Source organism: Larus michahellis, chromosome 12, assembly GCF_964199755.1.
Source record: "Larus michahellis chromosome 12, bLarMic1.1, whole genome shotgun sequence".
Classification (NCBI taxonomy): domain Eukaryota; kingdom Metazoa; phylum Chordata; class Aves; order Charadriiformes; family Laridae; genus Larus; species Larus michahellis.
The window spans coordinates 15,049,680-15,062,532 of NC_133907.1; the positions used below are offsets into that span (position 1 = coordinate 15,049,680).

Genomic DNA, 12,853 nt, shown 5'->3' on the forward strand with positions numbered 1-12,853 from the left:
GCAGGGAAGAGAAGGAAGAATAAACAATAATTCACTCTTACAAAGCTTTATTATAATTTTTTTTTCTTGGGGTAGCAAACTCTCCTGATACTTGCCGTTCCCCTGCAAGCCCCAGCTCCCAGAGCCATAAGATTTGGCAAAAATCTCAGCTTTTATATGCTGAGAAAGGACTTCCCAGGTGTCAGGACTGCAGAGAAGAGCTTGAGAGTGTTGAGCTCCAAAGACTTAATAATGGGAAAGCCAAGAAAATGAATGAGAAGTTTAGAATTTCTGAATGTCTCACCGTTTTTTAAGCTGGTCCTAGCATTTGGGGATTTTGCCTCTTGCCTCACTCTTCCAAGAGCCTGGATCGCACTTTCCCCTGGTGGGGAAGTGATTTCATTGGGTTCCCCCTGTAAAATCAGACCATGTCCCTTAGAGCAGACATTCATAAATATCCGCCGAGGCACGCAGACCACCCTGGCTTGCAATGCCTCCAAAAATCCCAGGGCAGTCCAACCCAGGGGCTTTGTTTGCTTGATTTGGGGTAAATTCCTCCTCAGCAGAAAAGAGTTTTCCATGCACACATCCATGCAGGAATGGCCTCAGCAGAGGGGGGGTCCCATTGAGCAGGGTGCAGCCGAGCCCAGCAGCACCCTATTCTGCGTTATTAATTATTATCCGTTCCTTGGTCTTTTCAGGCATACAAGAGGAAAACAGAAGCCGCCAAGAAGGAGTACCTGAAAGCCCTGGCAGCGTACCGGGCCAGCCTCGTCTCCAAGGTACGGCCCGCGTTGCACGGTCGCTGGAGGTGGTGATGCTGAACTGGTTGCTCCGGGGATGAGAAGTTTTATAAGAAATAGAGTGGAGTCGTGCTATCAGACCTGATACCAGCGTTAGCCACCTTCCCGAGGAGCTAAAAGAAATGCTCTGCATTCTGCATGCTGCCTTCTGCCCTTAGCGCCCCGAAACGAGACCCTGCTTTGGGTTGTCTTCATCAGCGGGTCTCACAGCAGGGGGGGGGGTGTCCCTGCTCAGGGACAAAGGGGTCACTGCTGCTTGTCCCCATGCCGGTGGCCCTTCCTTGCCCAAGTCTTGGGGTGTGAGTCCAGCAAATGAGGGAGTGCTGGCAATGGCAGGAGGATGAGGATCACCGCCATGGGTGACACCAGGGGAAAGTGACACCCCATCCCTGAGCTCACCGGCCAGCACAGGATGCCAGCAACATGCCTGGATCCTGATCCAGACACTCGGGCTGTTGAGGCTGCTCAGGACCCCAGGGCAGCAGAGAGCAGGGGTTCCAGGGAGCAAGACCCATAGCTGCGGGTGATGGGCATGTGAGCACATCCTTGCTTAAGGCACTGCTGTCAGGCAAAACCCAAAGAGCCCATTTTGGCGCCTATTAGTGAACTTTCAGGGGATTTCAGATCCATACAGGAACTCCCAGTGCTGGCAGGCTGCACCTGGGCTGGCGATGATGGACCAAGTGCCTGCCCATCCCAATCCTCCAAACTCACCCGTCCCAGGAGACCTGATGCCTTGCCCTCCTCCATGCCTTCAGAGAGGGGACACGGGCATTTACTGCCTGTGAATTTGGGGTGGCTCCTGTGGAGCACACAGGCTTGCTGGCTGAGGGGGATGTGCTGCCCTTGGGTTGTAAGTAGGTGTATCAAGTGGTTTTCCCTTCAAAGCTTCTCCTTGGTACCACACCACACCCTCAGCACTTAATCATCAACGCTGCCATGGGAAATAATCTGATGTCCCAAATCAACCATCATCTGCAGGATCCATGTGACTGGTGGTGGGCTGGAAAAGTTCAAAGCTGCGGGACAGACATGAGCACCATTAGCGGCCTCTAACTTGTAAACAGAACCGCAGCAAGGACACACAAAGTCAATGGAAAGGGCTGTTTGGGGCTTTAAAAGCTCTTCTTGGTCCCTCTGGAAACCTCTGAGGGTTTTGCCTTGGATGTGCCTAGCAGCAGCGTGGGGCAGATAGCACGGAGGGCATGGAGTCACCCCACACCGTGGTTTCATTTTTTCCCAGTTTCTCCACTGACCAGTTCTTCGGAGAAGAGCAACTTTGTTTTGAGTAAAACAGTACAGTGTGATCCTGGCTGGCGGGTGAGAAAGGATCTGGAGTATCATTACAGAGGCCATCGCAGGACAAAAACCTCATTGTCTGAGCCAGAAAATGTCCTGTTGTTCTTCTCTTTTTCCTGCAGAAATGAGGCCACCATTGTCCTGCACATTATAGACCCCACCAGAGCTGCAGGAATGCATGAGATTAGGAAAGCAGAGTTTTTACAGTCCCGTTCCTTCTCTGTTGGAAGCAAAAGTAATTTTGTCACCCACCTCTGTGGACCTAAGGAGTGAGCTGCAGGCGGGAGGTTTGCCTCCGCGCTGGTTAATGCCCCTCCAGTGCTCCAGGCTCTGCCGAAGACACGGTTGAGTTACTGGACCTTAATTTCCCAGATCACAGAATCACAGAATGGCAGGGGTGGGAAGGGACCTCTGGAGATCATCTAGTCCAACCCCCTGCCAGAGCAGGGTCACCCAGAGCAGGTTGGACACGAACTGAGTTTTGAATGTCTCCAGAGAAGGAAACTCCACCACCTCTCTGGGAAGCTGTTCCAGTGCTATGGGACCCTCAAAGTAAAGAGGTTCCTCCTCATGTTTAGATGGAACTTCCTATGTTCAAGTTTGTGCCGTTACCTCGTCCTGTCCCTGGGCACCACTGAAAAGAGCCTGGCCCCATCCTCCTGTCACCCACCCTTTCAGTATTTATCAGCATTGAGAAGATCCCCCCTCAGTCTTCTTTTTTCCAGACTAAAAAAACCCAAGTCCCTCGCCTTTCTTCATAAGAGAGATAGAATCGCCTTGGTTGGAAGGGACCTTTGAGATCATCTAGTCCAGATGTTCCAGTCCTCTGATCATCTTTGTAGCCCTTTGCTGCACCCTCCCCAGAAGTTCCTTGTCCTTCTTGAACTGGGGAGCCCAGAACTGGACACAGCACTCCAGATGTCCACAGATGCGGACACTGTGCCCAGCCTGAGGTCACCCAGCGAGCCGCCGGGCTGGAGGTCCGTGTGCTGGCTGGTGGGGGAGGAGCAGGAGCCACGGGGAATCTGGAAAGCTTGGTTGGATGGACGGACATCTCGGGACACGTAACCATGTTTCCTCCCTTCCTTCCTCATCACGCTCCGTTCTGTTTTCCCACAGAGCTCTGCTGACCAAGGGGAGACGAAAAGTGCCCAGAGCAACCCACCTTCCAAAATGATCCCCCCCAAGCAGCCCATGTACCCAATGCCGCCACAGGCTTCCTCGCCCTACCCCGGCCTGGGCTCGTTCCTATCCCCATCGGACCTGCAGAACTACCGCGGCCACCCCGGCCTCTCCCGGACCCTCACCTCCAAACCCATGCTGCCCAGCATCAGTGCCTCCCCGCCACCCTCCTTCCAGATCAGCCCCCCCCTCCACCAGCAGCTCTCCTTGCACCACCCGCAGAGCTCCCTTCTCAGCCAGCCCCTCAGCATGCAGCAGGTCCCCCAGCAGCCCCTCCTGTCCCCCCCCATGGCACTACAGGTACAGCCCCCCATGAACGCCTCGCCTCCCGGGCAGCAGGTAGGTGCTCAGAGAGGGTTGCCAGCGGTTCCCCTCTTCCCCTTGGTTTCTGGATGGTTTGGGGATATTGGGGGTCCATGTTGTCCCCAAAGGAGTCTTGTCCTGGCTCCATCAGCTTGCAGATCTCATAGCTTGGGGGGGGGGCATTTTCAAGAGTGTTGTGCACCCCCACAAATGGGGCAGATTTGTGCAAAGGAGCAATGACGGCTCTTTCAGAGGGGGAAGATGTGGGAACTGGGGACGTCCCTGGTGAAAGCTCCTTGTGCATATGGTCCCCAGCCTTGTCTGGGGGGGTGGTTCGCTGGTGGTCATCTGAAACAATGGCTTGGATAGCCCGTGAGAAACCCCTCCCGTGTCATTGCTGAGAGAAGGGGGGGGGCGGAAGGGCGTATGGGATAATAGCAGGGATCCAGGGGGGTGCCAGGAGAAGGAGAAAAAGGATGTCACAAACAAAATAGAAAATCTGTACTTTTCCAAAAACGGCCTGGCAATAGGAGAAAATCACGTTTGTGGCAGAGAGCCGAGAGCACGCAGCGTGCGCTTGCGTGTGTGCCCATACTAACGGCATGGCAGCAAAGCAAAGCCTATAGACCTTGTGCTCTGAACGTGTGAAACCTGCTGAAGGAAACCGTCCTGGGCCATGCCCGGCTCAGCCCGGCAGCCCACGCTCGCAGAGCCAGCCCGCGGGGTCAACCTCTCTGCCCCTTAAACCTGCTATTAGGGAAACGTATCTGGAGGAAAAATTGGCTATAGCCAAAAACCCCATTTCCTATAACTTATAGAGAACTTGCCAGTATACGGAGGAGGAGACGAGTGGTTTCCAGAGCTTCTCCCTCTGGAATATGAACTGGATGGACTATTCACAGTGGAGGACGTACCCTCTGAATTCACAGCTGCTACCATTTATTTGATGACACTTTTAACTGCAGTATTCACCCAGCTGGCTTGAATAATTTGCGTTTCACATGTTTACTAGCTATATATCACAAAATTCTTACAGTACTTTCTTTCCCATAATGTGACCTATTCACTTTGGGGCTAACTTTGAGGAAACAGAAATTGGTAATTTAGGAACAGATACTGCAGTGGAAGAAAACCAAAGGAGAGAAAACCCAAAGGGATGTGGAAGCACAGTTAGACCTGCTGATAATAAAAAGGCAGCACGTGTGGGAAGGTCAGATCCTTCATCAGATTTTTAACTTCCAAACTGCTCAGGGTATTGCAAGTAACTTCTCCAGCACGGTGGTCGGGCTTTATTTCTAGAAAAGCAAAAGTGGCTTCTGTAATTCGGTGGTAGCCTGCATCCAGAAATGAGCATGGAAGGGGATCCTCGTAATCACTTTAATTGGGGTAGTTGTTGTTGCTGAGGGCAGCATTTTGTGAAGCTTCATTCCACATAAATTTGTGAATAAAAAAGAAAAAGTAAAAAAAAAAAAAATGCCCCGCGCTGCCCTAGTTTGGATATTTTGGAGAAAATCATGTTCTTGGTCAGGTAACTACCGTGATTCTTGGTTATATACATTGCCTAATGTTGTCTAATTAAGCCAACCCCAAAAAATCAGGAAAGCTAATCAGCTTTCAAATAAAACAGTTCCCCAGCATCCTCGTTAAATTGCTGGCAGTGACAGCCGATGGGGAGAGCGTTCCGTGTGTGGATGTTCCTTACCTTGTTAGTGTACATTATGACGGGCTGACGCGTTCCTGCAAAGGGGGCTGCACCTGAAGCGGCAAAAAAACCTGGTTTTGATTGCCAGACTGCTGCTGCTGCAAAGGCTTCTGCAAGCCATTTACCACCCCCGAGGAGGGAGGGCTTGAAAAACAAGGGGGGATGAAGAGGGCTGTAAAGCAGATGTTGCTGCATTGACACCTGCCTGCAACAACTCGCCTTCTGCAAGGTCCCACCGCGGTGGTGTCGGGTCCCGGGCTTGGCCCAGTGCTGTCCCTGGGGCTCCCCACCCCCAGCTCTGCACTGTAAACGCGTTTATGCAATATTAGTATTAGATCTGCTGTCTCTCCTGCTGTGTACACCCCCGTAACCCTTCCTTTCCGCCCTGCAGGACTTCTCCCATATTTCATCTGAGTTTCCAAACAGTGTTGGACCCCGTTCGCCTGGTGCATCAAACCCTCCAGGAAGCACCGAGTGGGACAACGACTACCCCAGCAGAGAGTGTGGGATTAACCACTGCAGGCCAGTAAACAAAAGAGCACGTTGCTATTGTACTTTCTGTTTTCTGAACTGTGACAGTGTGCAACAGCTGAGAATCTGCCCTAAAACAACCAGCAAGCTGGTAGGCTCGTTATGGTCGAGGAAGTTCAAGGTTTCCCCTTCTCTGTAGGGTCCCTGAAGTGATGCTATGGAAGCAGGTAGCATAAAATTCACAGATAAATTCTTCAATGGGCATGGAGAGGTTTCCTTTTTTTGCGTTTCCATCCCATTAGCAACGGAGGAGTTGGACACTGAACTAGAGCCGGCCAGGCAAGCCAGAGTCACGGGAGGTTTGAAGGTGGCCACGTCCCTAAGCAATGCCCGTCTCTTCCTAAAGTGATCGTTTGTATCGTTGAGGCCACGATCTCCCATGGCCGTCCCTAGCACCAGGTCCCTGATCGGTCCTGGGGTTTCACCACGGCAGTGTACAAAGCCGCATCCTCCCGAGAGCCACGTGACGCTCCGGTCCCCGGCACCTCGCAGGAAAAGGCCACAGACACCTCCACAGATCTTCCCCCTCAGGCCCTACGAGCTCTGCCATGAGCGTGCCGGCATGGAGGTCCCTTCAATGCCTGAATTCCCCAATAAATAAAAACACCGGGATGGTCTCAAAGCTGGGGAACAGGGAAGGTGTGAAAACCGTTTCCAACCTCTGCCTAGTCCACGGCTCTCGGCTCAGCAAGAACAGTTCGGAGACGGCTATTGTGCTCCGTAAAACAGGCACGCCGTTTGCTGGGGGAGCAGGTAGGGAAGGAGGCTCGGTAGCTTCTGCGTATTGTTTGATTTGCTTGAAGTACTGGAACATTGTGCTTTCACTGGAGATAATAGCAAGCTCCCAGCCTTTTCAGAGCACGGCTCCCGCCTGTGCCAGCAGCGCACTTACAATTGCTGGGCTGAGCACAGACTGTGCAGACATTTATTTCTTTCAGGGAAATAAATAACTCGCTGAGCCATTGGAATATCGCCACTGTCTGCCTGCCTGAGGGGGCTCAGCTACGTGGATTGGTCTGGGCTCTGCCGGCGACCTTCGCGTGGTCCTTCCTGAAGGCTCTCAGACAACCCGAAAAAAGGGACCCGTTTGGGACTTGATGATAAAAGTCACTTGAGATGCTGTGGGCGAAATTCTAAGGATGCTCGGAGGGTTACGGCACATGGATCCCAATTTCCAGAGGTGCTGAGCAGCAGCAGGTCCCACGGAAATAACCCCCCTAGAAAGCAGCATCACTACTTTAGGGGATCAGCTGGGAAAACACTTGGTTCCCTCCTCAAATCCCGCTGCCTGGGCCCCATGCAGGGAACTCAGGGCACTCTAGAAACAGGTGAAACGCTCCCCTAGTAGTCAGGATTGACTTTTGTGTTGCTAAAACAAGCTCTGTGACATCTGGCTGGAGTGCCGCATTGTAAGCAGAGGGACCATGCAATTCATGATCAAAGCTCATGCATTTCATGCCTTTGTCACAGCAGAAATATCGAATTTCATGGGTTTAGTGCAGCTTCCCGGGGAAAAAAAAAAAAAATCATTCTAAAACCAGACAGATTATGCAGAGACTTCCAGATAATTATTAGAGTAGATTATAGCAACGAACTCGGATGGATATAGATCAGTTCTGCAGTGAGTGCTTAGCGCACTGAAAAATGTCGCAGTCTCTGTTGAGGAAGGAGCCCGTCTCCCGTGAGTAGAGACACACGAGCTGCTGGCAGCCCAGCTCCCAAAGCCGGCTTGTTCTCATTTTCTTGTAAAGCCTGGAGTGCCAGCAGTGCCATCACCCCCTGCTCCTGGTGTTTGCTGCCTGTGTCCATGCTCTGCGTCGCTTGTAGCATCCACACACATTTGTAGGACCGCGGCCCCGGTGAGCCTCAAGGGTAGACTCCTGTCAAGAAACGAGATGATCTGGTTCTCATCATCTTCCTCGCCGTACTGCTTTCTTTGCACTAATTTGCAAGCGATGTTCCAAGTTATCCTTGGGCTCCTGGGCGGCACCGTGCCCGGTGCTGGGGTGAGGGCGCAGGGTGAGCTGCGTGCCCCAACGGCCCCCGCGGTCATCAGGGCTTAGGCAAAGCAGTGAGAAAGGGAAGGCAGATCTTGTTGGGTTCAATTCATCAGTGCAGTTTTAGGTACCATCGGGAAGCCTCTGGATCGTGTAATCGTCCATTTCGACCTCAAAACTGCGTTCGGCTTAATTGCAATTAAAGCAGCACTCTTCATTGGGAGTGAGGAGGAGCAAAACCAGCAACTGGCTGGCAAGAGAAAGGATTCTTTTCTGGTGTGATCTGGCTCAGCTGCAGAGTCCCAGATTCCTGAAAGAGGGGGTCGTACCATCCTCCCCAGCACACAGGCGGTCCTGCCTCGCCCCCCGGGGTAGGATTTTTATTTCATGTCTGACCTTGATACTTCTTTAGCTTCCGTGTGTTGGCACTGGGTTAGCTGGGGTAAAACCTCCCAATCCTACATTTTCTTTTGTGTTTGTTAGCCAGACAACTTCTGAAAAACTAACGACGTTGCCTTTCTCTCTGTCCTTCTCCATCTAATAAGGGAACTGCTCTAGGGTTTTTTTTTTTATTTTCCCAGCCTATCAGTGCTCGTTAAAATGCCATTAAATGACACTTCTTCCCTTATGCCCCTCAAATTCGAGGATCCTGCGAGCAGACACTCCTTAATTCATAAATCAGCCATGTTAGAGTGAGAGCTTTAAAGGTTTCCTAGCTCATCCTCTCCCCGTTCTTAATGATTTTGTGCTTACTGACTTCCATCCAATTTTCTGAGCTCTTTCTGGGCTTAAGCCCAAGCTGTCCTAGATTGCTAGCAAAGACACGGGTAGCGTTTCTCAGTTCCTGCTTTGTATATGACTATCACTTCCCACAAGCAACTGCAGCGTACAATTATTGCTTTTTGCCATCATACCACAAACTGCTTGCACAGTCCCCTGTCTCCCTCACCTGACAGCCTTATTCTCGCGCTTGCTCTTTCCCAGGCGCCCACGCCGTACCTGTGGCTTTGCAGTGACTTTCTCCATACCGGTCCCTTTCCATACCAAAGCCATCTTCAGGGTTGCGTTTATGCCTGTCCCCCGGCATTTAGGTATTGCGGCGATAACGCTGAACGGGATTCATCTTTCTGTGCCCTTCCTCTCATTTGCAAGGCCTTTTTGGGTACCGTCATTTAGCAACTGTTCTCCCCTCTTCCCACCGTCCTTTGGGCTAAAAGAAGAAATGCGCTCAGTTACGCTTGGTCCAAACGCACAAAACCGTGTACAGCCGCTTCATCCCGACACTTATAACCTCGCTAATTCCTGCTAACGACAAAGTGACCCTCTCCGAATGGGGGGATTTTCCAAATCGGAAACTAAATGAGCAAGCGCTGTAAAAAGGCAAGGATAAACCATCACCAAATGCACTTAGTTTGGATTCAATTATTTATGGTAATACTTCGTAATGAACTGGGAAATGTTCTGTAGCATATTTTGTAAAATTAATGAAGTTTTAGGGCTGGAATACCTCACTGCCGCTCAGTGGCATTAAATCTTTGCTGAGTGCAGCAGGGAAGACTCTGCATTTTTAATGCAGATTATAAAATGTGGAGATTAACATAGTGCGGACTCTTCTGCGCTCTACCAGAAGACAGCTCTATCAACAACAGCATTACCTTGCTGCCTGCTGTTTCCCTTTTATTCCACTCAAGCACAGCCACGTCGGAATCTCCCGAAGCTTTGTAATGTTCCTCACCACCTTTTAAGGCCAAAATGTCTTTATGCAGCCAATGATGCTTCCATCAGGTCTGTGTAGGTGATGAAACCCATTGAAACGCCTGGATTTCTGAGCAAAACCCACACAGGACGTCAGCCAGGGGAAAGGGACTTCAGCCACTCCTCTCTCTACTACGTCCTGAAAACAAAAAGCATCTGAGCTCCCTCGTAAGAGACTGTTGATGGCAAATTAAATGTGTTAGCCAGCCCACACGGGGGGTTGAAGCCCCAGATACTACAGGCAGGGTCAGGAGTGGTGATGCCTCTCTGCACACCTTGCTGCAGAGCCGTCCGCATGTGGGCAGTGGGGGTATAAGCTGTCTTCCCTCCCCAGGACACACCTGGATCTCTTGAAATCAAAGGCATTGCTTCAATAACGTGATTAATTCAAGGTGTGGTGGGCCAGGGATGCGCAGAGCGCACAGCCTGGCTGCCATCCCACCGACCCTCCTCCCCAGCCTCCTGCAAGGAAGGTAGCACCGCAGTCTTCCTTGGGTTCCTTGTACCTCCTGCAGTCTTCATCAGACCCATGGGAACAACCGGCCAATCCTGCTGTCTCAAAGCATTTTTCCCTTCATTTCCTGATTATTAATTTCTCTAGTTGTACTTCTTTTGGGAGAGGAGGGGAGCGGCATCAAGCAGGTGGTGTCTCCTGCTCCCGTGCTCTTCAGCCATCAAACTTATGTAAATCCTCCTGGACACCCACAAGCGTCTTCAGGAATAAGCCCCTCAGTCATGTTTTTGAGACCCCCTACTCCTTTTGCAGTGTCAGAATGACACATTTTGTCCAAAAGCAAGTGTACATTTCCTAAATCTCCATGGCTTAGCCTAAGTGCAGTGTGTGATGAAGAAGCGGGCCAGTGGCCAAGGGGCTGATTCCAGTCACAGCACAGTGGTGGAGCTGGTACCAGCATCATGCTGGCGTGCTCTGCAGGGAAATCCAGAGCTGGCCCTCCCCTGCAGCCCCAGCAAGAGCAAAAATTAAGCCACAGGAAGGAACTCATGTCTTAGCCCTTGCTGTTGAAATTCAGGAAGAACTAAAATTGCACCAGGCTCTGACTCTTCGGTGCCGTCTGCTCGGTTCATCCCTGCACACCTCGCCCTTGGTGCAGACCACTTTGTGTTCTGCATCATGGAGTGCCGTAAAAAAACCATGGCACGGCTGAAAACGGGTGTGCAAATGGTAATTTCAGCTCCCCGCTCCCCCAGGCGACTCCCCGGCTGTTTCCCTGCCCGTCTCACCTTCCGCCTCTCCTTTCTCTTACAGCATGCTGCCAAGGGACAAGGCACTCTACCTCACCTAAAACTCAACATCTCGTTTTGAGGAGGCTCAGACAAAGGACACTGGAGAGGGTCTATCTTACAGACTACCCGGAGAGGCACCGAGCAAGTCGTACGGACGAGACAGCTACCACTGCACCTCGTCGCTGGCTTCGTTTCCAGGCTCTAAGAGCAGTTTTCTTTTACTATTTTTGAACTCTAAAGTCTACTTTCCCTGGAAGCCCGAAACCTCATAAATCATGGAGAACAAAAAGTAAAAAAAAAAAAAAATTTTAAAAAAAAAGATAAAAAAAAAAATAAAATAAAGAAACACAAAACCGACAAAAAAAAAAAAAAGAAATAAACCAAGGACACCATTTTTCTGCTTGCCATCAGCTTAGCTACAGACTATTTTCCTAGTGAACTGCTTTTAGACGCAGCATAGGCCCAGGTCTGGTGTCCTACAGCATTAGGCCAGCTCAGTAGGAGGATGCACTCTTTTGACTTGCTAACAGCACTAAACTTTGTGCAAGAAAATGTGAAGTTTGTGTGAATATTGTACATGCAAAGGCCTTGGATGTCTGGCGAAAAAAAATACAAAAAATTAAGTAAAAACTATTGCTGGGTAGGTGGGGGGGGGGAGAGAGAGAGAGAGAGAGAGCAGAAGGCAAAAATACGAGAGGAAGAACGCGAAAAAGATCATGAAAATATAATTTGTTGGATAGTTGTAAGTAGTTTACTAAGTGTTTTAGAGCTGTGCTAAAGACATCTTTAAGATTTTTTTGTGAAAAAAATTAGTAGTTTACTTTATAGTAAAAGCATTTTATATTAATTGTAGCACATTTTTTAGTTATACATAGAAGGAAGATGTGTATAAAAAAAAAAACAACAAAAAAAGCCTGCCAAACTTGTTTCTATTATTTGTACAGCAAGAAATGGACAATTTATATCCATGTTGTATGGCATTATTATATTTTTTCTGCCATATGTCCATCTATTTAAAAATTGCTGACAATGATTTTTGTCTATTTATGAAAAATTAGAGAGCATAATTACCGTTTCTCATAAGGTGCATTTTTGGGGTTTTTTTTATTTTTTATTTTGTTTGACGGTACTGCTTTCGCAGCACCTGGCACATTCGGTTCACAATGCTTATCTTACCTTTCTTTATAATAAAACATATGAAAAGTAGAACTGAACCAGTCTCTCCTTATTCATAGAATCACAGAATGGTTTGGGTTGGAAGGGACCTTAAAGACCATCTCATTCCACCCCCCTGCCCTGGGCAGGGACACCTCCCACCAGACCCAGGCTGCTCCAAGCCCCGTCCAACCTGGCCTTGAACCCCTCCAGGGATGGGGCAGCCACAGCTTCTCTGGGCAACCTGGGCCAGGGGCTCACCACCCTCACAGCACAGAATTTCTTCCTGATATCTAACCTAAATCTCCCCTCTTTCAGTGTAAAACCGTTCCCCCTCATCCCATTGCTCTATTATCTGATCCAGAGTCCCTCCCCATCTCTCTTGGAGCCCCTTTAGGGACTGGAAGGGGCTCTAAGGTCTCCCCGGGGCCTGCTCTTCTCCGGGCTGAACCCCCCCAGCTCTCTCAGCCTGTCCTCACAGCAGAGGGGCTCCAGCCCTCCCAGCATCTCCGTGGCCTCCTCTGGCACCGCTCCAACAGGTCCCTGAATTATGAGGGGCACACAGTGGAAATATCCTGGCCAGTGAGGTCCCTGCCTTGTCCTTGTCCTCCTCAGCTTTCCCATCCCTTACTCCTGTCCCTCACTTGCTTTTTCTTTCTGTCCCCCTGCTCTGGGCCAATATTGCTTCTCAGCAATCAAAGCTATCACGGGGCAATGGCAGACAAGCGTTTTTCTTTCATTTTCTGGAAAATGCCAACTTTACACTCAGCAGTGTAAAGCAATACTTTCTCAAGCAATAACTTCTTGCCCTATGCATGTGCTGACAAAGGAATCCCATGCCCCAGCCCTGTTGACCCCCCTCCCTTCTGCCAACCCTTGAGCAGACAGAAAATGTCCACACA

The 12,853-nt window shown here is 50.2% G+C and overlaps 1 protein-coding gene across 5 annotated transcripts in view; it reads left to right on the forward strand.

Annotated features, from left to right (window-relative positions):
- The window catches only part of TOX2 (TOX high mobility group box family member 2), a 155,318-nt gene extending 143,165 nt beyond the window's left edge, over positions 1–12,153 (forward strand). For 2 of the 5 annotated variants that reach the window (XM_074605333.1, XM_074605334.1), the window contains exons 6-9: positions 681–761; positions 3,201–3,602; positions 5,660–5,790; positions 10,819–12,146. In XM_074605333.1, coding sequence (XP_074461434.1) covers positions 681–761; positions 3,201–3,602; positions 5,660–5,790; positions 10,819–10,855 — 651 coding nt within the window. In that variant the 3' untranslated portion in view covers positions 10,856–12,146. Of the gene's footprint in view, positions 1–680; positions 762–3,200; positions 3,603–5,659 lie in introns of all 5 variants that reach the window. The other 3 variants (XM_074605336.1, XM_074605335.1, XM_074605332.1) reach the window with 3 other exon arrangements.
- The last annotated feature ends 700 nt before the right edge of the window (positions 12,154–12,853 follow it).